Source organism: Mus caroli, unplaced genomic scaffold (genome assembly GCF_978045245.1).
Source record: "Mus caroli unplaced genomic scaffold, Mus_caroli_1 scaffold_12, whole genome shotgun sequence".
NCBI lineage: Eukaryota > Metazoa > Chordata > Mammalia > Rodentia > Muridae > Mus > Mus caroli.
In genome coordinates this window covers 30,068,143-30,093,264 of record NW_028227267.1, presented here as the reverse complement: position 1 = coordinate 30,093,264, position 25,122 = coordinate 30,068,143, and the positions used below count along the sequence as shown (strand labels likewise).

The 25,122-nt window shown below is 46.5% G+C and overlaps 1 protein-coding gene across 1 annotated transcript; it reads left to right on the top strand.

Annotated features, from left to right (window-relative positions):
• The first annotated feature begins 1,939 nt into the window (after positions 1–1,939).
• Cdhr1 (cadherin related family member 1) lies at positions 1,940–21,105 on the top strand. The gene is made up of 17 exons (XM_021182168.2): positions 1,940–2,218; positions 2,927–3,022; positions 3,929–4,074; positions 5,144–5,194; positions 6,166–6,255; positions 8,186–8,272; positions 9,513–9,629; positions 10,695–10,838; positions 11,187–11,265; positions 12,650–12,750; positions 14,406–14,609; positions 15,055–15,207; positions 17,158–17,322; positions 17,873–17,940; positions 18,486–18,714; positions 19,328–19,585; positions 20,111–21,105. Exons 1-17 carry the CDS (start codon positions 2,164–2,166, stop codon positions 20,645–20,647), a joined length of 2,580 nt encoding a protein of 859 aa, XP_021037827.1. The 5' UTR covers positions 1,940–2,163; the 3' UTR covers positions 20,648–21,105.
• The last annotated feature ends 4,017 nt before the right edge of the window (positions 21,106–25,122 follow it).

Genomic DNA, 25,122 nt, shown 5'->3' with positions numbered 1-25,122 from the left:
CTCCAAACTCTCTAGACTGTAAGGTCAAGATTATGGTACATAAACCAGGTGACAGTGGAGCGTGCCTTTAATCCCGGCACTTGGGAGGCAGAGGCAGGTGGATCTCTGTGAGTTCAAGGCCATCCTTTGTCTACAGAATGAGTTCCAGGACAGCCAAGGCTACCCAGTGAATCCCTGTCTCAAAACAAAACAAAAACTAAAAAACAAAAAAAACAAAAAAAAAAAACCCAAAAAACAAAATAAAACAAAAACAAAAAAGAAGTTTATGGTCCATAATCAGAGCCACCAGGAAGAGCTGGTGTTAGGGCAGTCACCTACCCATGCCAGTTACCTGAAACTTGCCTGGTGTTAGTATTGACAGTCTTGTTTTCCTGGGAGCCCCTGAGTCATAGACAAATGCAGATGAATGGCAGACCCTCTGACAGAGCACATTATTATACATTTTTGTACATTTATGGGCAGGCCGGGCTCTTTAAAGAAAAAAAAAAGTGTAAGTATGAAATTACAGCTATGGACTGAAGAGTGGGCAGTCCAAAGCTTCCATAGCTATGTGACTACGGACCTAAACCATAGAGAGTTTCAATTCGAAAGCCAGCTAAAATCCAGTGAAACTCCAACTTCTGCCCCTCATTGGCTGGGTGAGCCTAGGAAAGTGACTTGCCTTCTCTTGGCTTTGAAGGTTTACTCTGTAAAGAATGGGGAATCATTCTAGGAAAACTGTGCAGGCTAAATGAGACACGTGGTTGAGAGTGAGCACACACACACACACACACAAAGTGTGTGTCCAACACATCTCTGTCCCTCTCTGGTGCAAGTGCATTGGTAGAATGAACTGAGAGCAGAGATGTCAAAGGCCTGAAGCAGCCTCTTAGGGAAGAGATGGTGGAAAAGATGCAGAGAGAATCAGGTCTTCTCAGCACGCTAGCAAGACACCTGCTTCAGGAACCCTTAAGTCTGAGTAATCTCCAGCAAACCGGTCGCCCACTCTCTGTGTAGGGCCTGGCTTTGTCCTAACATCTTGAAAAGCAAAGATGCAGAAATACTTGTGTGGTTTCCTGTACACATTCTCAGCCAAAGACCCAGCAGAATCCTTACAAAGGCTTTTGGTCAGAATACCCAAAACTTAACACACTTTCTTGGTATACCAATTCAGCCCCTCCAATTGCTGTCTGAATCCCTGGTTCCAGCTAAGAGTTGATCAGGGAGGCTTGGATCAAGGGGTATAGGTGCTCTGCTTCCTTGAAGTACCCCGGGAAGAGAGGATTCTGGGACCTCCAGGGAACTTACAGAGGGTCTCCTTTGTCTAAGGGCACAGCATCACAGGGGCAACTTTGAAAGCAACCTGGGTTCAAGTTATTACTCAAGTTGGGGGGAATACCTCATCCCAATTGATAAATGGCCCAAAAGGAGTAGGGCACAAGGGATATCTCTGCCCACATTCCAGTGTTAGAGAAGAAGGAGGATTCAAGCCAGGAAGAGCCTTGGACTTTTCCTGCGTTCCTACACCATTTCAGACATCACTCTCTACCCTTGTTCTTTTGGTCTCACTCAAAACTAAAGAACGTATTTGAATTGGCAAGGCAATGCCGCTTTCTTTTCTCCCAATGTCTTCCCCTCCATCCTGAGAGAGCTGTTTTTCTGCTCATTATTTTATTTCCAAGAGTACTTTGATCAGAGAGGTCTTGGCACCCGAGAAAGCCACAAAACAAGTTAAACAAATCAGGAAAATCCCTGCGCAGCCTGAGCCACACCAAACCACAGCAAATCCCGAATTTCTGGTGGCTTGCTCAAAGAAGTCTGGGGATGCCTATTTGTTTCTCTGTGCAGAGCTCCACCTCTGCACCTGGTGCTCCTGGGTTGCTAGGGCAGACTGGGCGTGGTAGGAGAGAGGTAGTCTTGTCACGCCCTCCCACCCGCCGCTCTAAGCCGGTCCCAGTAATTGGTCTCATTAGTAACCTGACCGGAGCCATCCAGCTGTGAGGATCTGTGAGCGCTGTCATCCGCTTAACGCCCTCGCACCACCCGCTCTCCCTCCCTTCCGCCCCTGCCGCCGCCGCAGTCACCCACAACGTTCCCTCTGCTCTCATCCAGCGCCCAGGGCATGCTCCGAGGTCCAGCACCCGGCCTCGGCAGTGGCCAGGCTTTCGACCCTTCCGCGGAGACATGAGGCGCGGCCCGCCGGTCGCCCTGGTCCTAGGGCTGCTGCGCATTTACCTAGGTGAGTGGCAAGGGCCCTGGAGGGTGGGTGTCTGTGCTCCCTAGGGGAATGAGGGGACAGAGGCTGCACTGTACAGTTGCAGACTTCGGGAAAGGGGCAGGCTTCCTGCCGCGAGGCAGGAAGATGGGCACTTCTTCAGAGACTTAGAGCCATCATCCCCCCAGTCTCCTGGCTCTGCCACTAGACGCTTTGGTTCCTTCAAACTTCTGCTCTCCTGGATGCCTGAGGCAAGGCAAGAAGAACGAAATTGGGGTTGGAGAGATGGCTCAGAGGTTAAGAGCACTGACTGCTCTTCCAGAGGTCCTGAGTTCAATTCTTAGCAACCACATGGTGACTCCCAACCATCTGTAATGGGATCTGATGCCATCTGCCAGATATCTGAAGACAGAGACAAATACATCTTAATAAATAAATTAATTAATTAGAAAAAAAAGTACGACCTTAGCCAGCGGATACACTGCCTCTCTCGATCTCTGAGATCTTTGATGGGGTGGGATTGTCTTTCAGCTTGTTTCTATGTGACTGCCATAAAATGTGTCCCTGAAAAGCTCCAGCTCAGACCATGTATACCTTGCCCAGGTCCCCACAGAGGAGTTCCTTGCAGGGAGACAAGCTCCTCTTTTTTAGCTGGGCCCAGATAGGCGACTTTGCTGGTGTCAAACTCCCTCTGGGTGTCTGTCTGTCCTTCTGTCTTCATTCTTTTCCTAGCCCAGGCCAACTTTGCCCCTCACTTCTTTGACAATGGAGTGGGCAGCACCAACGGGAACATGGCCCTGTTTAGCCTCCCAGAAGACACTCCTGTAGGTAAGAAAGTAGCTTTGGCCTTAGCAGCCATTCCAGGTCTCCCAAAGGGAGTTGCCCCCAGAGGGCAAACTCACCTCCCCAGAACTCAGTGACACCACTCACTCGTGACTCCTCCGGAGCCTATGGCATGCGCATGCCACACGGTGTTGGCTCCCATGGGTACCCTGTTTGTGCTCTGAAGGCCCCAGGGTAATGGCAAGGCAGGAGGTCACTGCTGCCGTGGTGACCTAAATTGGACCCCTTGTCGAGACTGGGATGGGGTCTTCCAAAGATGGGGGTTGGCTGGCTTCCTCAGAAACCCGGTGCTCCTCAGAGGGTGACCTTGACCAAGCAAACATATTTGCCTCCACAAGCCTACTGTACCCAGGATTTAGAACCAGCCAAGAACTTCCAAGCAGCTGAGATTCTCAGAGGGGTGGGGAGTTGAGAGGAACGGCTCATACTCTGAACTTTACCTTGTCACTGTTTGTCTAGCTCCTGGGACGAGAGCAGAACAGAGGTGCTTGCATTCAGAAATCCCTGAAGAGCCAGTCCCCTCACTGAGAGGCAGCCGAACCCCCTCCTCAGAGTGTCTATGTCTTATTCCACTTAGCTCCCGTTCCCAGGGACCCCTCTAGCTTCAACTTTTGGGAGAGAGCTCATTCCAAGCAGAGGGAAAGTCGCTAGTGTTAGACACCTCCTCCATAGGCTGCATTACAGATCACAATCTGTAAAGTGGCTGATGAGAACATCTGATGACTTTGAGGAAAAAAGATAAGTAGGAAGCAGACAGCAGGGGTGAGGCTGGCTGGGGGCTTGTCTCCTGGGCACTGAATATTAATAGTTGACTCTTATCTCCGAGCATCATAATTATCAGGAAAAGTTGGGTCCCTGGTTCCAGATAACCCTTCCTTTGTCTCCTTCCAGGTTCTCATGTGTACACCCTAAATGGGACTGACCCTGAGGGAGACCCTATCTCCTACCACATCAGCTTTGACCCCAGCACTAGAAGTGTCTTTTCTGTTGATCCCAATTTTGGAAACATCACTCTGGTGGAAGAGCTGGACAGAGAAGTATACATAAGAGGGGGAAATTGGGCCAGTGCTTGATAGTGTTCAGACACCACCTCCGTGCTGCTGCCTGTGGAAGAGGGCGTAAGGGAGGGGGAGGGGTGATCCCCATACTACAGCTCTGCCCCTAGATGGTTTCACATTAGCAAAGACTTCTTTATTCTTCTGGTGTGACAGTGATAATCCTTTCAATGGCACCTGTTAGCTTTGCTTATCTTTAAACATATTTAACTAAAAAACAAAACAAAAACAACCTGTATTTAAAAGTTTCAGAAATAGCGCTCATTAGAGTGGGTTTTTAAGTATGACCTTGGAGGAGCCCCCACAAACCCCAGGGAGCACCACAGCCCGGGCTAGAGAGGAGCTGAAAGGATGCATCTGACTTTGGAAAACAAGCCTGATTCTGGGCATTACTGAATCCCTGGAATGGTGGGGCTTGGGTTTCCTTTCCCTCCACTTGCAAACATAACTCCACCCCAGCTGTGGAGCTACTGCTGTTTCTGGTTCTACAGTAAAACCAACTAACCACAGATCAGTGGAGTGAACAGGAGAGAGGCTGTGGGGAAAGAGAGTACTCAGCACTGTGGCGAGGACTTTGTGGTGAAGGCAGATATCTGCCAGCACAGTGCCCTGAATATGTGTGGATCTAGCAACCTCCTGAGATCCCACCGAGTCCTAGGAAACACTTGTGACATCAAGAACATGGACTGTTGCCAAATCCTGGAGTGTGGAGAGATATGGGAAGGGAGAGGAGAAGAGAAGTAAGGAGGACTCCTCTCTTGGGTCCAGCAGGGTTGCTCCTCCCATTTCTCTAGCAGGGAAACATCCCTTGGGGACACAAGCAACCCTCTGGATCTGTGAGGACTCTGGACACAAAGAGCCTTCCCAGATAAGGTCTCAAGCCTGGCAAGAAGGGGCTTCATAGGCCTTGCATGCTTTCACTACCTTGTTCAGCTCCTGGGTTTCTTAAAGCAGTCTTCTCTGATGGGGCTACAGCTTAGCACAGCCTCAAGTCTAAGCTGCTCTCAGCTTTTCAGAATCTAGATGCTCACTCAATGCCTTTGCCTCACAGAGGGAAGATGAGATTGAAGCCATCATCAGCATTTCCGATGGCCTGAACCTGGTGAGTCGGTCCTCCTCATCCAGTGTTCTGGCCTGAATGGCGCATGGTTCCCCCTTCCGGCTGTGTGACTCCCTGATCAAAGCAAGGCCAGGAGAGTGAAGGCTTACCCAAAGCACCCACGTCTGAGAGGCATAGTGAGACCATAGGCGAAGGAAGGCAGGAGACAAATAGAGATCATGACTGCTGGGCTTCATTTCACTTCACCATGCATCCTCTTAAACCCACTGATTCCCTGTCTGCCACTGTCTGCCACTGCCTCGTGGCTCCTGAGTGCCAGGTGTTCTTCCTGACTCCCCCACCCCCACTCCCACATCCACTACTTTCAGGCAGCCACTTCAGGGTTGACATGATTACAACAGGCCCCATGGGGTTCCGTGACCACCCAATCTGCATTTAAAGTGCTGTCACAGCATTCACTGTGGAACATAAGTCTGGAGGCTCTCCAGCACTGACAGCTGGACCTCACCTTCCCCAGGATGAAATCCAAGTCACCCTACACTGCCTCCCTGTCAGGTACCATCTGCTTCTCCCAACCCTTCTCCCCATCCATCCTGCCATCCAGCCATCCAGCCATCCAGCATCTCCTGTACTTGAACTCTCTCTGTGTCCCTCTCCTCTCAGCTCTGCACATTGACCATGACTTCCTGGCTCACTTCTGCCTCTTCACCCTGGCAAAGTCCCTGCAGGATTGACACCTCCTATCCCACAGGCTCCCAGTTGTCCACCACCACAATTCAGGCTCCCTGCAGTGCCTGTGGGTGCAGCATTTAGGATGAAGGACATGTTGGCACAGGCTATAGGCACAGATTGTCTCCGGTGGTTCTCTTTAGGGCATTGCTCTCAGAATTCATATATTGCATTGTCATTCTAAATGCTATCTCTACATACATGCATCTGGGTGCATTAGAGGCCATTATTTCTACTCCCAAGAAGGTCTCCCTGCCCCAACCTCTGACCCTTCTACCTCACAGGTGGCAGAGAAAGTCGTGATACTGGTGACAGATGCCAATGATGAAGTACCCAGGTTTATCCAGGAGCCTTACATCATCCGGGTTCCAGAGGTGAGTGAGAGAGCCCCTGGAAGGGACAAAGCTCCCGAGTGGGTCCAAGTCCTGACCCCAAGGGTGCCCTGTGACTTGTGCAGGGGACAAAGCCCCGAGTGTAGCACACCTGTCCATTACTCACTACACCCACTTGCTAATATCACTATAATTGTAAATGCACAGTTACTGAAGAAATGTTAAATGTGTTTTTTAAAGTCCTCTACTTTGAGACCTCTCTAAATTTGGATGTACTTCCTTTTAGTATTTTTCTATATGTGGTTTTTACTCCTTTTGTTTGACATAATTGTGATTCTAAAAATATGCTTTCTGTATCCTGTTTTTCATTCCCCTATAACAGGAGCATTCCATTCCTCTAGGGTCACAGTTAGGTCATCAGCATCATTTTCATAGCTTCTGTCAAGTGAGCAGTCCATCAGACACAGAGAACCAAGAATTCCCTTAGACTTTACTTAAGCTTTAAATGTCTACTTCCATAAAAGATCAACCTTTAAGCACAACTTTTAGAAATATTTACTTATTATTGTATGTACATGTGACCATATGTGTACCACATATATACAGTGCCGTCACAGGCCAGAAGAAGGGTCAAGTCTCCCGAAACTGGACTTAGAGGTGACTCTTGGCTGCATGTGGATGTTGGGAACTAAATTCAGGTGCTTTGCAAGACCTAATGCTCTAACCCACTGAGCTGTTTTTCTAGCTGAATACAGACATGTTTTCCCTCTTTAATTTTGAATGCTTTCAAGCTGGATGTGGCAATACACATCTGTAGTGTTATTTCTTGAGAATTAAGAGGGTCACCAAAAGGTGCCACCAAAACCAAAAAGGTTTTTGGCTTTTTGTTTTAGAGACAGCTTCACTATGTAGCAAGGATGGCCTGGAATTCTGGTCCTCCAGTCTCCACTCAAGATCATTTTGTCTCCAGACTGGGTGGTTAAAGTTCAGTGACATAAAACTAGCCAGCAATGCTTGAGGCTCTGTTTGCCCCCTAGTACAAAAAGAATTCTTAAGATGGAGTAAAAAAATTGCATTACTGTACTGAGTAACTTCACATAAATGCTTTTTAAATTTTATCATTATTTTTTTATGTGCATAGTGTTTTGCCTGAATGCATATCTGTGTACCACATGTGCACAGTACCCCAAAGGCCATTGTTACAGATGACTGTGAGCACCCCATATGGGTGCTGAGAATTGAACCCAGGTCCTCTGGAAGGAGTCACTCATTTCTTATGTTTCCAAAAGAAAAAGACTAAAAGGTCACCTTGCTTGTCCTCTGCTCTAAGATGCAAGAGAATAATTGTCTCCTTTCTAGTGTTTACAAGGGGGCCATTCACATAGATTAGCGGGTAGGCATTTGCCAACAAGCCCTATGATCTGAGTTTGATCCCCGAGACCCACAAGGCAGAGAGAATCAGTTCCTGCAAGTTTCCTCTGACCTGCGTATAAGTGCTGTGGACACACACACACATATGAACAGAAGACACACACGCATAGGCACACCTAAGCACTTCTCAGAAACCATATTTTCTAAGTCAAGTCAGAAGTCAGTGGTGGAAGATACTCCATTCTTGCTGTTAACCGTGTTTGTGTTCTCTGATGATCCTGAATATGTCTGTTTATAATCCTGAATATGAGCTTTGTCTTTGTTTATAGATTAATATTTTCTTTTAAATCCTTTAACTCTTAGGGGCCTAGCTTTTCCTTTTCACTCTCTCCTTGAGGACATCCTCTGACTTCTTGCCTTGCCTCCTTTCCCTCAGGCCCACTGTCCCTGTCCCTCTCCATTCTTGCTGGGTGCTTTGTTTGTCACTGCCCCTCACTATTCTTTAGTCAGTCATGACCCCTCAGTTCCATGGCCCCCATGCCTCTGCCTCTCCCACCATCTTGTCACTGACACTGACACTTCTCTGTCTGTGATCCCTCAGAACATACCTGCTGGGAGCAGCATCTTTAAGGTCCACGCAGAGGACAAGGACACAGGCTCTGGAGGCAGTGTCACCTACTCCCTTCAGGTAAGATGGAGCACACAGGATGCATCCTGGGCCTTGAGATGGAAAGAGCACCTGGGTGTCTTCCACTCCCTCACCAGCTAACCCCCATATGCCTGCTAGTTGTCTCTGTTTCTTCAGGGTACTCCACAGGCTCAAAGAGCAGAAAGAAATAGAAGACCTCTTCCTCCCATAGGCTCATCTTGACTTCTGCAGAGTTGGCCCAGTCCCTGCCCCGCTTCTAGGATTCTGGAACCCTCAGCTCTCTAGTTTCCCCATTCCTTTCTTTAAAGAAATCCTGGACATTTGGCATCCACCAAGGATGTAAAAGTCCATTTATGACTGAAATAGTCAATAAGAAAAGGAGGAGAAGGAACTATACCAAAACGAGAACTGGGATGCCCCAGCCCTCACTCCCATCCATTCTCACTGTTTTGGCAAAGATGGAGGCTTCTCCCCTGTACCTCTGCCTTCTCCTGGTCTCCCAGGGACAGCTGTCCACCCTCACATGGCTGCTGCTTATGGGCAGCGCTTCCTCCTCTTCTTTCCATATTCGGTCAACTGCTCTCAGAATTCTCAAAGCAATACAGCCTCATGGCTAAACCTACAAATGGTAGAGAAAGCCTCTGAACTCACAGGAGTTAGAGAAAAGCCCCACAATGCTGACCACTCATACTCCTCCAACACATTCCTCAACTCTTCTCATTCAGCTTTCTCAGGTTTAAGATGGGAATGAGAAGCATTGGTTTGCTTAGTCAACCATCAGGAGGATTAAACATGTAACTTTCCCATTATACTCTCTGGATCCTATTTCCTGATCCTCCCCAACTGTAAGAGGCCCCTAGCACCTTGCCAGAGGCAAGGGCTTTTGTAGCCTGGTTACTCAAACCATCTCCTGTCAGACACTACATATAATCACCGCAGCCGGTTACCTGGTGTAGTTTGGAAGTCCCCAGCTCTCTATTTTGCTACTACGCTTAATCTCCAGCTTCAGCCACGTTAGAATACTCTTTGAATGTTTTTTCCTGCTACGATCCAGTAGGATTTTCTGGGAGGGGATGAGATGCTTTTGACTGAGGGGTAGAAAACCCAAGCAAAACTGATGAAGGAAAACCTCAAGTTCAAACAGGGGTCTTGAACTGGAATCTAAGCCTGAAAGCCAGAGTTTCTGCAAGGAAGACCAACAACTCCTTCAGTAGTCAGAGAAAGAGCTCTTGGTGTGCCCTGTTTCCTCCCTAAGTTCAGCTGTTCCCCAACTTTACAGAACCTACACTCCTCCAAGTTCTCCATGGACCGTCACAGCGGGGTGCTGCGACTCCAGGCTGGGGCCACACTGGACTATGAGAAGTCGAGGGCTCATTACATCACTGTGATTGCCAAGGTAACAAAGGAAGATATAAGAGGAACTTCCAGTGGCAATGTCAGCCTTTGCTAGGTTGGAGCCCAGTGACGTTCTATGAAGGAGCAGGTATTTTCATGAGCAAGAGACACAATGTGGACAAAGGGAGACCAGGAGGCAACTGCTTTGAATCTCTTCTGTCTGAACACATTTTCCAGGAATGCTGGGGGTGTTAGGCTAGAGAGGCCACATTTTCTTCTGGCGGTGATCATACAACTCCTTAGAAACTTAAATATTGGGTACACTTCATAGAGGAGGTAGCCATGACACAGAGATTTTCATCCCTCTCACAAGCTCCACTACCTCTCCTGCTGGCCAGACTGGCTCATGCTGCTCTTCTTGCTGTGTGGCCAGCTCCTTTCTCTGAACTTTGTTCCCTCATGTTCCCATTGCTGAAACTTACTGAAGACTCTCATTTCAGTTTATGAAGCACATGGTGGGAAGGTGGTAGTTAGCAGAGTCTCAGCCAAGCCTCTTTGACCAGGGAGAAGGAAAACTCAGCTGTCCTATTAGGCCTGTTGGATTCTTCTGCACCATCTCCCTTTCAGATCACTGCTTTCCTATAGGTCACTCTCCTACAGTCTGTACCAGGAGGCTGGGTACCAGTCTATGTGCTAGCTGCTCACTTCCCTTACTCTTAAACAGAGGAAGGCCCAAGTCATACTCCTGAGATCCTGTGGTTCCCAGCGTAGACTGGACATATGGAAAGTTCTTAGGAATTACCTGAGGCTTGGTTTTCAGCTAGGAGTAGGAATTTAGGTCTGATTCTTCCTCCTAATCACACATAATGTACCCAGAGAGTTAATTAATCCTGTATCCAAAGAAACCTGCCAGACACCTGACTTAAAACTTCCATGCGTCATTGCTTTGGCATCCACAACACCATTGAGAAAGGAGAAATGGGCTCCAGAGACCCAAGAACAAATAGACACTGAAAGGGTCCAGCTGGCTTCACAATTGGGGAGGTGGGAGTCCCATTCAAGTGGAGTCTATCACCCCTAGGACAGCTTGTCTTCATCTTCCTTCTCTGGACTGATTCTTCCCCAGGATGGTGGGGGCAGGCTTCGAGGGGCTGACATGGTGTTCTCAGCCACCACCACCGTCACCATCAATGTGGAAGATGTTCAAGACACGGCCCCTATCTTCGTGGGTACACCCTACTATGGTTACGTGTATGAAGACACCCTTCCTGTGAGTGGCTGCATCTCTTAGCCAATGTTTCTTGTGTGACTCCCTCAGATTACCCTGAAGATGGCTGGACTGGCCAACAGTCTCAGAGAAGATGGCTAGGTGTTAGTTAGGAGGCCAAGAGTTTCTGGAAACTCATGCTTTGATCCTGGGGGCAGGGAGTGGTGAAGTTCATGTAGGTGGTCCCTTCAGCCCTAGGAGGCCAGATGCAAAGAGCCCTAAGTAGGACACAGCAGGGTCACCTTATGGGGCCACCCAAAGCCTAGCTATTTTCCTGGGTGGGATGATACCTCCTGTCCGTGATGGGGCACTGTCACCATCAGCCTCAGACAGTGGTTCCTGTTCTCCAAGGGCTCAGAGGTGCTGACGGTGGTTGCCATAGATGGAGACCGAGGCAAACCCAACCACATCCTCTACAGGCTCTTGAATGGTAAGTGAGAGTAATTCTCTACCATAGCTCTATTCTGGGCAACTGGATCCTTGTTTCCTCACGTATGAGAAGAGAATGACAGGAAGCTGGGACAGGGGGTGGGGTCCGTCCCCTTAAACTTTTGCTTTATCTGTGCTTGTCATTACATTGAGAGAGAGAGAGAGAGAGAGAGAGAGAGAGAGAGAGAGAGAGAGAGAGAGAGAGAACCACAGGCTTCTGAGAGCCATGTGCATTCTCTTTGCCCTGGACATAGTCACCAATGGCATGCATAGTAACATTTCTCACGCTTTCACAATGGATGTGTTTTGTTCTTATTCGTTTTGACTGGGACAGATAATCAAATGCATTAGATACAATGATGTTGTGGCATTTCTATAGCACCACGGTGGAATGTTGAAAACTGAGGTTCAGAGGGGCTAATAGGTATTGATTACTTTGTGATTTTACTAAGTTAGATAACTCTGGAATGTTCTCTTAATATAACTGGACAGTTGCTAAGCACCAACAATGTCCCTGGGGTGAGCTCTACAACACTCTGGAGATCAGGAGATCCTAGATACATTTATAGCTCTAATTTCCCTAAGACACTCCTAGGACACAGGAGTTCAAATCAAAACATGTCCATGCCCATCCAGAAATCCCTCATGCATGGCTCCTATTCCAGGCAACTTCCCTCACCTGAAACCATCTCCCAGGAACAGTCCACTCACCTCATGCCCCGTCCCCACCTCTCTGTTACACCCTCCATCTCCTGCACCTTCAAGCTGCTTTCTGTCTTCTTCTCTCGCCTCCTTCAACTCCTCTCTGCACCATCTTTGTTTTCTTATTTCTTTCTTTCCTTAGGTCTTCTGGTTCATCTTTTCTTACACACACACACACACACACACACACACACACACACACACCTGTATAAGAAAAGGGACACAAGGGGCTGGAGAGATGGCTTAGCGGTTAAGAGTACTAACTGTTCTTCCAGAGGTCCTGAGTTCAATTCCCAGAAACCACATGGTGGCTCACAATCGTCTGAGGGATCCAATGCCTTTTTCTGATGTGTCTGGAGATAGCAACAGTGTACTCAAATACACAAAATAAATAAATGTTTAAAAAAAAAGAAAAGAAAAGGGACATGAGATAGATCCTGAGAGCATTAAAAATGTTGGAATCCAGATCTGTACTTCTCTACTGGCTGAAGGACCTTAAACAAGTTTCTTGACCTCTCTGAGACTCAGTTTTCCCATTGGCAAGGCCCAGATAGTTGACAGTATTACAATCTATGAGAAGCTCCCCTCCACCCCGCCTCCCGCATGGAATACCAGAGAATTATGTGGTATGACTCCCCTGCCTATGACCTTATGCTAAACTGCAGGATGTTTTTCTGTGACAGAGAGTGACGGAATCTTTGAAATTAATGAGACATCTGGAGCCATCTCCGTCCTTCAGAGCCCTGCCCAGCTCCGAAGAGAGGTGTATGAGCTTCATGTACAGGTGACACTCCACTAGTTTGGCTTGTCCCAACCACTCTCCAGTCAGTCCTAGAGCAGTGAATGCGATGAGAGGCAAGGGCTCAGTCTGGGGAGGACTGAAATGTTCCTCCAAAGAGCGTCTGCATCAGGCTGCAGAAGACACTTGCAGAGGGGAGCATGAGTACAAGCAGGGCTACTGAGAATGCAGAAGGAGCATCATGTCATGGGCTCACTACAAGAAGAGAAAGCTACATGTGTCCTAAGCAGGAGCAGGCCAGCAACATGAACACATTTCTTTTGGAACTTCTCAGCAGTGATTGACAGTTCCTGAAACAGTGAGCAGGAGCAAGCCCCTTTCTCTCCCATTACTTTTAGCCAGGGTGTTTTGTGACAGCAACTGAGGCAAAAGTAGAACAGGCATGGAGGAAACAAGATATTCAGGACAGCCGTGAGGGAACGAGATATCCCACCCCACACCCGCCCCCAAGAGGATGGTTGAGTCAAGGGAAGAGATGTTGGCAAAGTCCACATCTGCAGAGCATCAGAGACTAAAGGAGAGGAGGATGGGGGAACAGGTGGAGGAAAAGGCAGGGACTGAAGAAGTCAATGAGAACTTGCCGAGAACTGAGTCCCGTAACCTAGGGTGCTGAGCCCTCTGACGCTAAGGTGGTAGTGCTGGATGCAGTGTGGAAGCCTGTGTGGGAACTCTATGTGGGGACAGGTGAGGCCTGAACGGGGTAGGGTAGAGGGGTGACACGTAGGGGCTTCTGAGGAGGAGTAGGCTACAGACAGTTGTGGCATGGGGTCTGGAAGGGTCACTTTAGAGCAGCAGTTCTCACCCTGTGGGTCACAGCTCCCAGAAGACCATTGGAAACCACAGATATTCACATTATGATTCATAACAGTAGCAGTTACGAAGTGTCAGTGAGAATAATTTAATGGTTGGGAGATCACCACAGCGTGAGGAACTGAATTAAAAAGTTGCAGCATTAGGAGGGTTGAGGAACACTGCTTTAGAGTATCTTCTTAAAAGTAGAATATCCTTATACAACACAGGATGAATGCCTTAGAAAGGGGATGTTAGTCACAAGTTCTGTGGGGTACCTATGAATACTCAAGGCCACAAAGAGGGGTATTTGACACAAGTTTCATGGGTTGCCTATGAACACTCAGTCTTGACTTTATAGCTTATATCAGATAGATAATGCTTCATGAGAAATCTCCTAGATTTAGTGGCTTAAGACAATATATATTTGTATCTAACAGTGTGCAGGAGTAGAGTGTCTGGGTCCTGCTTGACTGGATCTTGGATTCCAAGGTCATTGACATAGCTGTCATCAGATACTTGGGGCTGGTATCTCATTGAAGGCTTGGGGAGGGAAGGACTGGCTTTCTGCTCACTTGGTTTTTGGTATGACTCAGTTACTTAGTAGATGTTATCTGTGGGTTACAGGTAGCTCCTTATCCCATCCATATCCTCTCTAGCATAGCTGCCTGCTTCACAAAAGCCTTGGGAAAGAGAACTTCTGCTAGCAAAATGGAATTACAATCTCTTGTAATCTAATATTTCTGTCAGCCAAAAGCAAGTGGTCAGGCAGAGTCACACAGGACAGAAAACTCTTAGGACCAGTAACAGTGTGCCTGCCACACAGCCATAGCCACCTGTCCCCATCATAGGTGACAGAGGTCAACTCTCCAGGAAGCCCAGCTGCTCAGGCCACAGTTCCAGTGACCATCAGGATCGTGGACCTCAACAACCACCCTCCAACCTTCTATGGAGAGAGTGGGCCCCAGAACAAGTTTGAACTCTCTATGTTTGAGCACCCACCCCAGGGGGAGATTCTCCGTGGACTCAAGATCACCGTCAATGACTCGGACCAGGTGTGTCTTCATGCCCTTGAAAGTGACTGGGTCTGTCTCCCATGCTAGGTTTCAGTGAGAGGGCCTTAGAGGGCCTTGTCGAGTCACAGAATGAATAACACACTGTGGTGTAACTAGCAGAGGGATCAATCCAATACTACTTGCCTACACATACGTAATCAGTTACAAAGTAAAAGCCAGTCAAAGAAAAGGCCCTCTGCATCTGACCTTTCAATTGCACATCTTTAAGTGTCTCTGCCTCCTCCTATGCTCAATACAGAACCGGGCCTTATTAATTTCTTACCTTGATTAATTGTCATGGCCTGCTAAGTCACCTTTACAGAGAAAGATTACACATTGTATATAGGGTAAAGGGCATGTAAGGGTTCTACATCTAGCCCAAATACATAACACATGCCAATTCTCCTTTATCTTCTATTTCTGCTCGTCAAACTCTATTGCTCAGGGAGCCAATGCCAAATTCAACTTACGGCTGGTGGGACCTGGAGGCATCTTCCGAGTGGTGCCACAGACCGTCCTCAATGAAGCCCAAGTGACCATCATAGTGGAAAACTCAGCTGCCATTGACTTTGAAAAGTCTAAGTTGTTGACCTTCAAGGTAGGTTATGTTTTGCACTGCCCTGAATGACAAGTTGGGCTGGGAGAAGGATAGTTCACACTACTTTCTGAATTCAAAGTGGAGTACCATTGTCATCTCCATCCCTTAATAGTGCTACTTACCCTGCTCCCAGAGTCTCTGCCCATCCTGTGGGCATGTGAACAATAGGAGGTAGGTTGAGGGTGGGAGTGGAGATACCCTCACATCCAGCTTCTGCAAAGCACTCATGGCCACGCCCTTACTGAGCATCTAAATCACCACTGGCTCAGGAATGTAAGGACTGGGGATTCAAGGGTACACTACCAATATAGTGTGCCATGATCACAGATAGAAAGAGAAACTGTGTGGCTATCAAAACATAGGGTTTCTCATGTGCCCTTGCATTTGTCATCTGTTTCAATAACAACCTGAACAGAACTAGGGAACGATGCTCCTTTGATGTCATTTATAATTATGTAAAACTATAAATATATATAAATAATGCCTACCATATATTAACATGGAAGTAATATATCCATGAAAAGGAAAAAAAGTACTTCAACAATATTATTTAACTCATCATTACTTAAAATTCTATATACTCACAGGGTACATAACCAGCATCATGGTAAAAAGTGAAATACTAAAACTTTGGCTGAAGTTGGGATAAACATGAATGACTGCTGTCACCAAGACGATTTAGCTCAATGCTCAGAATGACATCATATTCAGATAGAGGAAATAAGAGCTGCAAATGTTAGAAGAGAGGAGATGAAAGTAGTATTGTTGTCTTGTTAGAAATTATGTGACTGTTTTCTTAAGACAAATCTAATAGAAATTATTGAAAGACTCATAACTAAAGCAAAATCACAGCTCAGAGTCAGAGCACTAAACCCAGCAGTTTTCTTATGGAGTGGGAGGAGGGAGTGAGGAGTGAGAGGAGGGGGTGGGGAGTGAGAGGAAGGGATGGAAAGTGAGATCACGTGGCAGGCAGTGAGAGGAGGGAGTGAGGAGTGGAAGGAATGAGCGGGGAGTGGGAGGAGGGGGCAGGGAATGTGATTATGATGGGATAAAAAACATTTCTGCCAAATGAACTACAGCATTCTTAGGACTAACCCTAAGGAAGACGATGCAAAACTTAATGAAAACTGCAAGCTTTCACAGAGGAATCTAAGGAAGCCAAGAATAGAAAGCTGTCCCTGGCCTTAAAATGCAAATCCTCCCTAAGTTATTGAAGACTTTAATGCCATCCAATTAATTAATGCTTTTTCCTTGCTGGTTTTGCTTGTGGGTTTTTTGTTTTGGTTTTGTTGTTGTTGTTGTTATTGTCTTTCTGACAAAGCCTAGTCATATAGCCGAGGCTGACCTGGAGCTCACTGTGTAGCCCAGTCTGACCTCAAACTCACAATTCTCCTATCTCTGTATCTTGAGTCATGGGATAATAGGCATGTGCTACCATGGCTAGTCAAGCCAAGTTAGCTCTTACCTAGAATTTCCTTTGGTGAGAAAATGTGATAAAATCATACTGGTTTGTATCTGGAGAAATTTATAAGAACAGCTGGAGTTTGAATTACAATGGAATATGTAGGTCTGTAAGTCAAGAAAACAATGGTGACACCAAGCCTGAGTAGAAATGGGAGTGATGAGAATGCTAGCATTGAGACTATCCAAGGAGAGATGATGTGAGACTGTGGAGATGTGGCAGGGATAGTCCACCAGGATCCAGAAGAAGAAAACATTGCAAATTTGGTATGGTGGTACCAGCCTACAATCCCAGCACTCAGGAGTCTGAGAAAGGATTGTAAATTTCAGGCTGGAGTATTTGTAAGACCTGGACTCAGAAAACAAAAAAAGGCAACAAAAGATGGAGGGATGAGCAGATGAGCACATGTTCACAAGGTGACAGGTGGTAGGGGGCTCTTGGTGGGGTAACTGCCCACCCAGACAAGAGTGTTTTGGATCTTTCTCCAGCTCCTGGCCATTGAAGTGAACACCCCAGAGAAGTTCAGTTCCACAGCAGACATTGTGATCCAGCTTCTGGACACCAATGATAATGTCCCCAAGTTCACCTCACACTACTACATTGCCAGGATCCCAGAGAATGCTCCAGGAGGCTCCAATGTGGTGGCTGTCACAGTAGGTTGGGGAGTGGCTAACATGGTCTACAGTCATTAGGTGTGATCTTGAACAGGCTCTTCACCTCCTCTTAGTCTCTGATTCTTCATCTAATGATTGTCTGTGTCTTCCATCACTACTTCTGCAGCAGGGTCCAGATGAGAGACGGGTCTTGTGTCATGGCAGAAGTTACAGTCTCATAATCCATTCATGAAGGAGTATCTATCTCCTCACCTTTGCCATGAGTTATAGAAATGAGTAGGCTTCTATAACTTCTGGTGATAATTGGGATGTATGTGAAAACTTCAAGTACAAGGCCTGAAGCCCATCCCCCTCTTCCCATCATTTATGAAAGAAGAATAACTGTCTTCTGGATATGAACCTCCTGGGTTCTCTCGCATTTGATATCTCCCTGAAGAAAACTGCATACAAAGCAGCCTTCAGGCTACTTCCTCGCCGGCTGGACATACCCCAGGCTCTGCCAGCTTTCCATGCAAGCTGCCTTTAGCTACAGGAACTACCATTTGCCTCACCACAGTGCCAAAGCTATTAGGAGCTTTTTGTCTTACAGGCTGTGGATCCAGATACAGGACCATGGGGCAAAGTCCAGTATTCCATCTATGGGACCGGGTCAGACCTGTAAGTAGATCCAGCATCCCAGACAAAGATGCAAGCAAGGAGTTTATGAGGCTCTTGGTGAAGGGAGTCTTTGCTTATGACAGGAAGGATGTGGAGAAGGATAAGAGCTAAATTAGGGAGGTAAGCATCCAAGGGTACAGGGTAGAGGGGTGAGGAATGGAAGGAAGCCATGGAGAGCCTGAGGTAAAGATAAGGAATATGCTACTGAGGTGACTGGAAAAGGAGAAGGTTGTGGTCATAGCCTGACCTATATGTTGAAGTCTCGGTGTTTTCTGGGATCAGGGATAGCATGGGTCTTGGGGAGAGCTGGCAGGCCAGGGGTAAAGGAGTACAGACTGAGGTTTGGGTTGTTGACCTCAATAGTCAACAACTAGATCTGCCTCTTAGAGTCAGATATTAAGGATGGGGAGGAGCAGGTGGGATCCTTGGAGAACTTGCCCGATGTCTCATTAAGAACTTTTGGGTACATCTTATTACTGTAGGCATTCATATGTGCCTACAAGTGTGCATGCATTCCTGTGTTTTCTCCTTCCTATGCCTGACAGGTTCTTAATTCACCCATCCACTGGGCTTATCTATACTCAGCCCTGGGCCAGCCTGGATGCTGAGGGCACTTCGAGGTACAACTTTTATGTGAAGGCAGAAGACATGGATGGGAGGTACAGCCTGGCTGAGGTGTTTGTCACTCTCTTGGATGTCAATGACCACTACCCCCAGTTTGTACAGAGCGTCCAGGAAAAGACAATGGTATTGGGGACCCCACTGAAAATTGAGGTAGGTATTAGAGGCAGCTGAGCACCCCTGCTGGGCCATAAGAATTTAACTTCAACATATTCTGCTAAGGGCAATAGACTACATGACATTTTATATAGCTTCTTCTCCACCCCAGCTAGAAAATTCATCTAATAATGAAAACATCAGCAATGAAATACCTAAGGTTCAGAGGGCTTGAATGTTGAACTTGCCTGAATTAATATAACTGATCTGCCTGCCTTCAAAGTGTGCTATTCCCACAGTACACTATCTTCTCTATGCAGAAAAGGCATGCATTCTGAGTCCCAGGAGACTCACTTTGAATGACAGCTATCCCCTTTCCATCTCATCCTGGACCAGCCATTTGGCATCCAAGCTTTCATCCCGGCATTTATAATGAGCCACCAACACCCACTCCATAGATTTATTCTGGGAGTGAAGCCACATAACAGAGTAGGGCCTAACATGGACCATGGCTCAGAGTATCACATGCTTTCTCCTTCCCCAACTCTATCCAGTGCAAATAGGATCTGAATCCTTTTCCATTAACTCAGAAAGCCCCACTATATATACCGATTTAGCCAATGCACACAGATATCATTCCAAGTGCGTTCCCCCTCTCTTTCCCTCTCAGGCAACAGACCAGGATGCAGAGGAGCCTAACAACTTGGTAGACTACTCCATTACCCGTGCAGAGCCAGTCAACGTGTTTGACATTGATGCACAAACAGGGGAAATTAGACTCAAGAATTCCATCCGCTCCTTGGAGGCCCTACACAACATCACACCCAGCGGGGACTACTCATGGTCCCTACAGGTGCAGGCCAAGGACCGAGGCTCCCCATCTTTCAGTACAACAGCCTTACTCAAGATCGACATCACAGATACAGAGGTGAGTACTATGCTGTGATCAGGAAAAAGGGGCAGAGAGCAACTTCTGTCAAAGGATACTGAGTTCTACCAACTGTGAAATCAAACCCTAGGACTGGGAATCAAGTTAAAATTCTAGTCACAATGTGTATAGGTATAATGGTGTGTCTCTGGGCTATCTAAGTCTCTATTAGCTTTTCCGTGTTGAAAGATAGGAGTAAAATCACTCATTGTGTGTAGTTCTCAGCTCAGTATCTGTTAGGAGTTTTTCACGTATGAGGTCCCTAGTTCACTTAGGTTTATGGGTCTCCCTGTAACAAAAAACAAGCAATATTCTGCTATTTAAAGAGAACACTCCATGAAAATAGGAGTTTGGAATCTAAAGGAGGCTATTGTGGTCTGTTGTGGTTTAGTTTACCTGAGGTTCTCAAAGCAGTGCCTTGGGGAAGGATGCTTACTCTGTCAGGTGTAGGGAAGCTCACATAACCACTACTCTCCAGGGGATAGGAGGAAGAAGTTGAACATAGTGGTTGGTTTTCTCTTCCAGAGGCTGTCCAGAGGTTCCATGGCTGCCTTCCTGATTCAGACCAAGGACAATCCCATGAAAGCCGTAGGTGTACTGGCTGGTGTCATGGCAATTGTTGTGGCCATAACTGTCCTCATCTCCACGGCTACCTTCTGGCGTAACAAAAAGTCTAACAAGGTCCTGCCTGTGCGGCGTGTGCTTCGTAGAAGGCCCAGCCCTGCTCCCCACACAGTTCGAATAGAGTGGCTCAAATTCAGGAGGGCCAAGGCTGCTACCAAGTTTATACTCAAAGAGGATCCTCCCAACGAGAACTGCAATAACAGCAGAGTGGGAGTCAAGGTGCCCCCAAGAGCTCCAGCTCTCCCACCACCCCCTAAAATGGCATCCACTATGGTGGCCCAACAGACAGTGCCTACTGTCTCTGGATCCCTCACCCCACAGCCATCCTCACAGTTACCCACACCCAAGACCCTAGGAGGCCCCGTTCAGTCTTCTTTGGTGTCTGAGCTCAAGCAAAAGTTTGAGAAGAAGAGTTTAGACAACAAGGCTTATGTCTAGAGTGTGTCCCATGATTTTTCTCTTCTCTTCCCCCAATTCTGACCCTCAGGGTCACCCCTATTTTGTATAATGTTGTAAAACTATATGCAGGACTCTACAAAGGGCTTTGAGCAAGAGATGCCTCAGACTGTGAGATGCAGTTGGCAAATACATACCCACTGCCTAAATCCTTGGCACATCTATAATGCTCTCTATTCTTCAGAGAATAGAAGTCCACACGGAGTCAACTCTGTGTATTTCTACCCACCAACTCTAGACCCCACAATCACTGGAGTCCTCCTGGGGCCTTGTCATCCTTAGTTGAGAAGTAGGGCCCCTGGCCACAAGTAACAAGACTGGCAGAAATCTGGATCCCCAAGCTTCAGCCAACCAGCAGGTTAATGGAGGTTTGTTCTCAGCTGAAGTTGAAAGTCAGTGGGCTTTGTAGGATGTAGCGATACAAACAGGCAAGAAAAGGGCCAAAATGCTCTGAAAGTTCATGTTGACTGTGCCCAAAGCCAGTGAGCAATAGAATTAGCATCTAGATAAGACTATGCTCCTGATGGAAGGTGTAAGGTGACCTCTTCCTAGACAGAGAGCAGAAATCTCCAGCCTCCCTTGAAGAGACAAGGCAAGGTGGATATCAAGCTTGAGCTTAGGGAAGGCTTCCATTCTGATCCAGCTCTTCTCATATAACGTGTTCTTAGAGATACTGTTAACATCTTATTGTCTTCTTCCTCGTCTGTAAGATGAAGAAAGAAAACCCCAGGAAAATGGTGAGTCTGGGGGTTTTAAGCAAGTGCAAAGCATTAGGATTACAAAGTATTTGTTGGAAGCCAGTTATCTGGCTCCATCTCATGCAGAAAGTGTTAGCACCCAGGAGGGACTATGCTGAGGTTGGGAACAGCCAGCCTGATTATGGCTTTCCCTCAACTCACATAACTTTCCTTCTGTTCACCACTCTCCACCATGTCATTGTCACAAAGAACCAGAGTCAGGCAGCAAGCTCCAGTCCAAGTCTGTTTGGCTGAGACAGGGAAATGACTCTCTAGGGTTATTGACTCCATGCATGCAGTGAATTGGTGGCAGGGATCTGGTCTGAGAGCCCCCCTTCCACACTGTTGACTGTTTTTCTCTTGTTGGGATTTATCTTGTTCATATGTAATAATCTTGAGGAGAGAGATCTGGCAAAGTGGAGGATTTTGGTGTTCTTTTGAGAAAACATTAAGGATATCATATGTATACTCTATGAAGCCCTCTAGAATTCCAGAGTTACTGATGTGATCAGATTGTATGAACATGTGGTTTTCTTGCTCACCCTCCTCCCCGCCCCCAGTCTGTGTTTGGAGGCATTACATAAACATGCGAACATTCAGAGTCCTCATCTGGAAGTCTGTAGTCTCTGGCCCACATAGTATTGAGGGACAGAAACTAACCTGCTAAAGTCCAGCCTGGAAAGTGCTGAGCTGGATCATGTTTGCCACCACAGGGAGTTCAGCATCCTATAATATTCATGCTGTTAACCTCTTCTGTAAACGGTAAATAAAATCTATTATTCAAAGGATAAACTGACCTCCCGGTCCTCTTGTATTTATGTATCCTTGACTTACAGCTCATTCAGTGGGTGATGTTGTTCCTGACCTCCATTCTGACACTAAAGGATTTTGCAACATTTTGTCTAAATTGTCTGCCTACATATTCATTACTGCACCATTGCAGACCTTGTTTGTTCAGGACTTAAATTCTACTCTCCCCTCACCCCCAATCAAGAAGAGTCCAGTTGAGATTGCTTGGAGGAAGAAATAGGTCTGGAGCATGGACTAATGACTCCTAGGAAAGCCCAGCAGGAATAGGATTTGTAAGGTCTTAAGTGTGTGCGACAGCCAGAAAAGCAGTTCATCTTTGGGAACAGGGAGTGAAGACCTCTGGATTGGAAATTCCGCTCTGCACTGTAGTCCTTAGCAGGATGGTGGAGCTTTATGGACAGACTCAAGAACTTGATCCAAGGAAAACTACTGACCATGGAAGGGGAAAGGGCCTAGTAGGAAACATGTGCCTACTGAGGAAACGGAGAATAGACCAACCAATAAGATCAGTAAATGTGGTCAGTACTGGAGAAGAGGCAATCAATGGGGTGAGGCCTGCCATGTTTCACAGTGTTAGGTTATGGCAAGCTGAAGAGCAACCTAATCTAGTACACTGAGATAGGCCCAGACCTACAGTCTAGCTTGATATTCGGTTTCCTAGTAGGTAGGAAGAAGGCAGCAACAGCAGGTAGGAATGGCCTCCCTTTTGTAAAATCTACAATTGGAGCCCTATGACCAACCAATAGGAGTGATTCTAAGTGATCTGGAACCATTTCTCCTTCCCTGTGAGCTTGGACTTACATACATGTGTGTGCTCATGTATGTGTGTATTCTTGTGTGTGTATGCAGGTATAACATGGGAGGGGTGGTACCCATATACATGAGGAGGTCAGTGCTCAACTGCAGATGTCTCTTTCAATTACTATACTCCTTGTTTATCAAAATAGGGGCTCTTGATTTTACCTGAAGTTTTCCCATTCCACTAGACTAGCTGGCCTGCAAGCTCTAGTGATCATCTTATGTGCGACTTTCTGGGATTACAAACATGCTCCATCATGCCAGCCTGATTTTTAAAATGTGGTCCTGGAGATCAAAGTTAGGTCTTCATGCTTGCATAGCAAGCACTTTACTGTCTCAGCTATCTCCCAGCAACCTCTAAGCTTAGGTGTTCTAATTTTATGAACTAATGAGGCATTCTAATTTTATGAACTAATAAGGCGTTTTCACAGTTTGACAGTGTTGTAACTTGAACTCAGGTTTTACTACTTAAGTGTGACTTTGTGCAAAAGACCAAGGCTATCTGGGTCTCACTTTTCTCATCAGTACATGGTGCAAAGGCTTATTGCTCTAAGAACAGCAAGAACTAATATATGCCAACACCTAGTGTCTGCTTTGTAGCTACTGATAGAAGTTCAGTTGCTATTCTTGGTTGTATAGGATACATTTGAGGATGACTTTCTGTGGCCCATATATGAGAGCACATGTCCTGAAGTAAAGGACCTTTGTATGCAGCCTAACACATGGATGGTCCTCCTAGAAGGGTCAAGGTCAGGTGGAAAGAATTGGAGGAAAGCAGGCAGACACCATATCATTCATCTGAAACATGCTTTGGCATAATCTTCACTCTAAGGAGTAACTGACAAGATATCACCAAAGAGTTGGTGGGACTTTGTCCTGCAGTTGCTCTCCCTCAGAGCCAAGCTGGCAAATGGGTCAAAAGGTGCAGATGAGATTATTGTCCTTGTTTCTCAGAACCTCTAAGGATTCTGTCTACATACACAAAGGTTCTTTGTTGTTGATGTATTGTTGAGGCAGGATCTTGCTGTGCTAATTAATGTAGTCCTGAACTCATGGACTCTAATAATACTCCTGTCTCAGCTTTCCAAGTAGTTGCGACTATAAATTCTATGCTCGTCACAATGAAAGCTTTGAGAAAATGCAGCTAACCTGACATGGATGCAGGAATCAGTTGGCAAGCAATTACTCTTCTCTGATGGTTATAAAGACTTGAGTGATGGACAAATAGGCTGAGATAAGAGGGAAGGTGCTACATAAGATCAAAGGCTACCCACCAGGTATATGGACACACAGAGTTCCCTTTTGGAGGGTCAGAAATAACTAAGAGATGGGGTGTTAGAGATGCTTGCATGCCTTTATGAAACCATACTAATGGACCTCTTTGGCTGAATAAGGTTCAGTCACTTGTCACTGTGCAATAATGTATTCAGTCACACTTGTGCTCATACATGTTTAGAGTCTATCATCTATGCTAGACTGTTCTCTGTCTGTGAGGTAGATAGGCTCCAACAAGATAGAAGAAGAAAGAAAAAATATCCTTCAATTTTCTGGAACTAAAGATGGCTTCCTCCTAAAATTTACTTTAAAATTGCATGGTCTGGAACTTGATCTACATCTCAGTTTTATTGTTCCCATCTAGCATGTGTGAGGTAAGGCCTCATATTTTATTCCCAACACACACACATGTACACTTACATGGTGTGGTGGTTTCAGTGAGAATGGCCCCCACCACGGGTTCATGTATTTGCATGTTCAGTCCACAATTGGTGAACTGTATAGGAAGAGTTAAGAGGTGTAGTCTTGTTGAAGGAAGTATATCACTAGGTGTGGGCTTGAGATTTTCAAAAGTCCATGCCAGTCCCAGTCTCCTTGCTACCTCACCTCCACCACCCCTGCCGCCTCTCATTTTCTCTCTCACTTTCTCTACCTGATGCCTGAAAATCAGGATGGAAATCTTAAAGCCACAGTTCTAGCACCATGCCTATATGCTTTCCACAATGATAATAATGGACTAACATTTTGAAGCTGAAAGCAAGCGCTGGATTAAATGATTTCTTCTATGAGTTGGCGTGATCATGGTGTCTCTTCACAGCAATAGAATAGTAACTAAGA

Bases quoted from the DNA above. Each gene is read 5' to 3' on its own strand.
- Cdhr1 (XM_021182168.2), top strand. From the start codon at position 2,164: ATGAGGCGCGGCCCGCCGGTCGCCCTGGTCCTAGGGCTGCTGCGCATT. The intron at 5,195-6,165 runs GTGAGTCGGTCC...TCTACCTCACAG, and splicing joins TTTCCGATGGCCTGAACCTG to GTGGCAGAGAAAGTCGTGAT. The intron at 9,630-10,694 runs GTAACAAAGGAA...ATTCTTCCCCAG, and splicing joins ACATCACTGTGATTGCCAAG to GATGGTGGGGGCAGGCTTCG.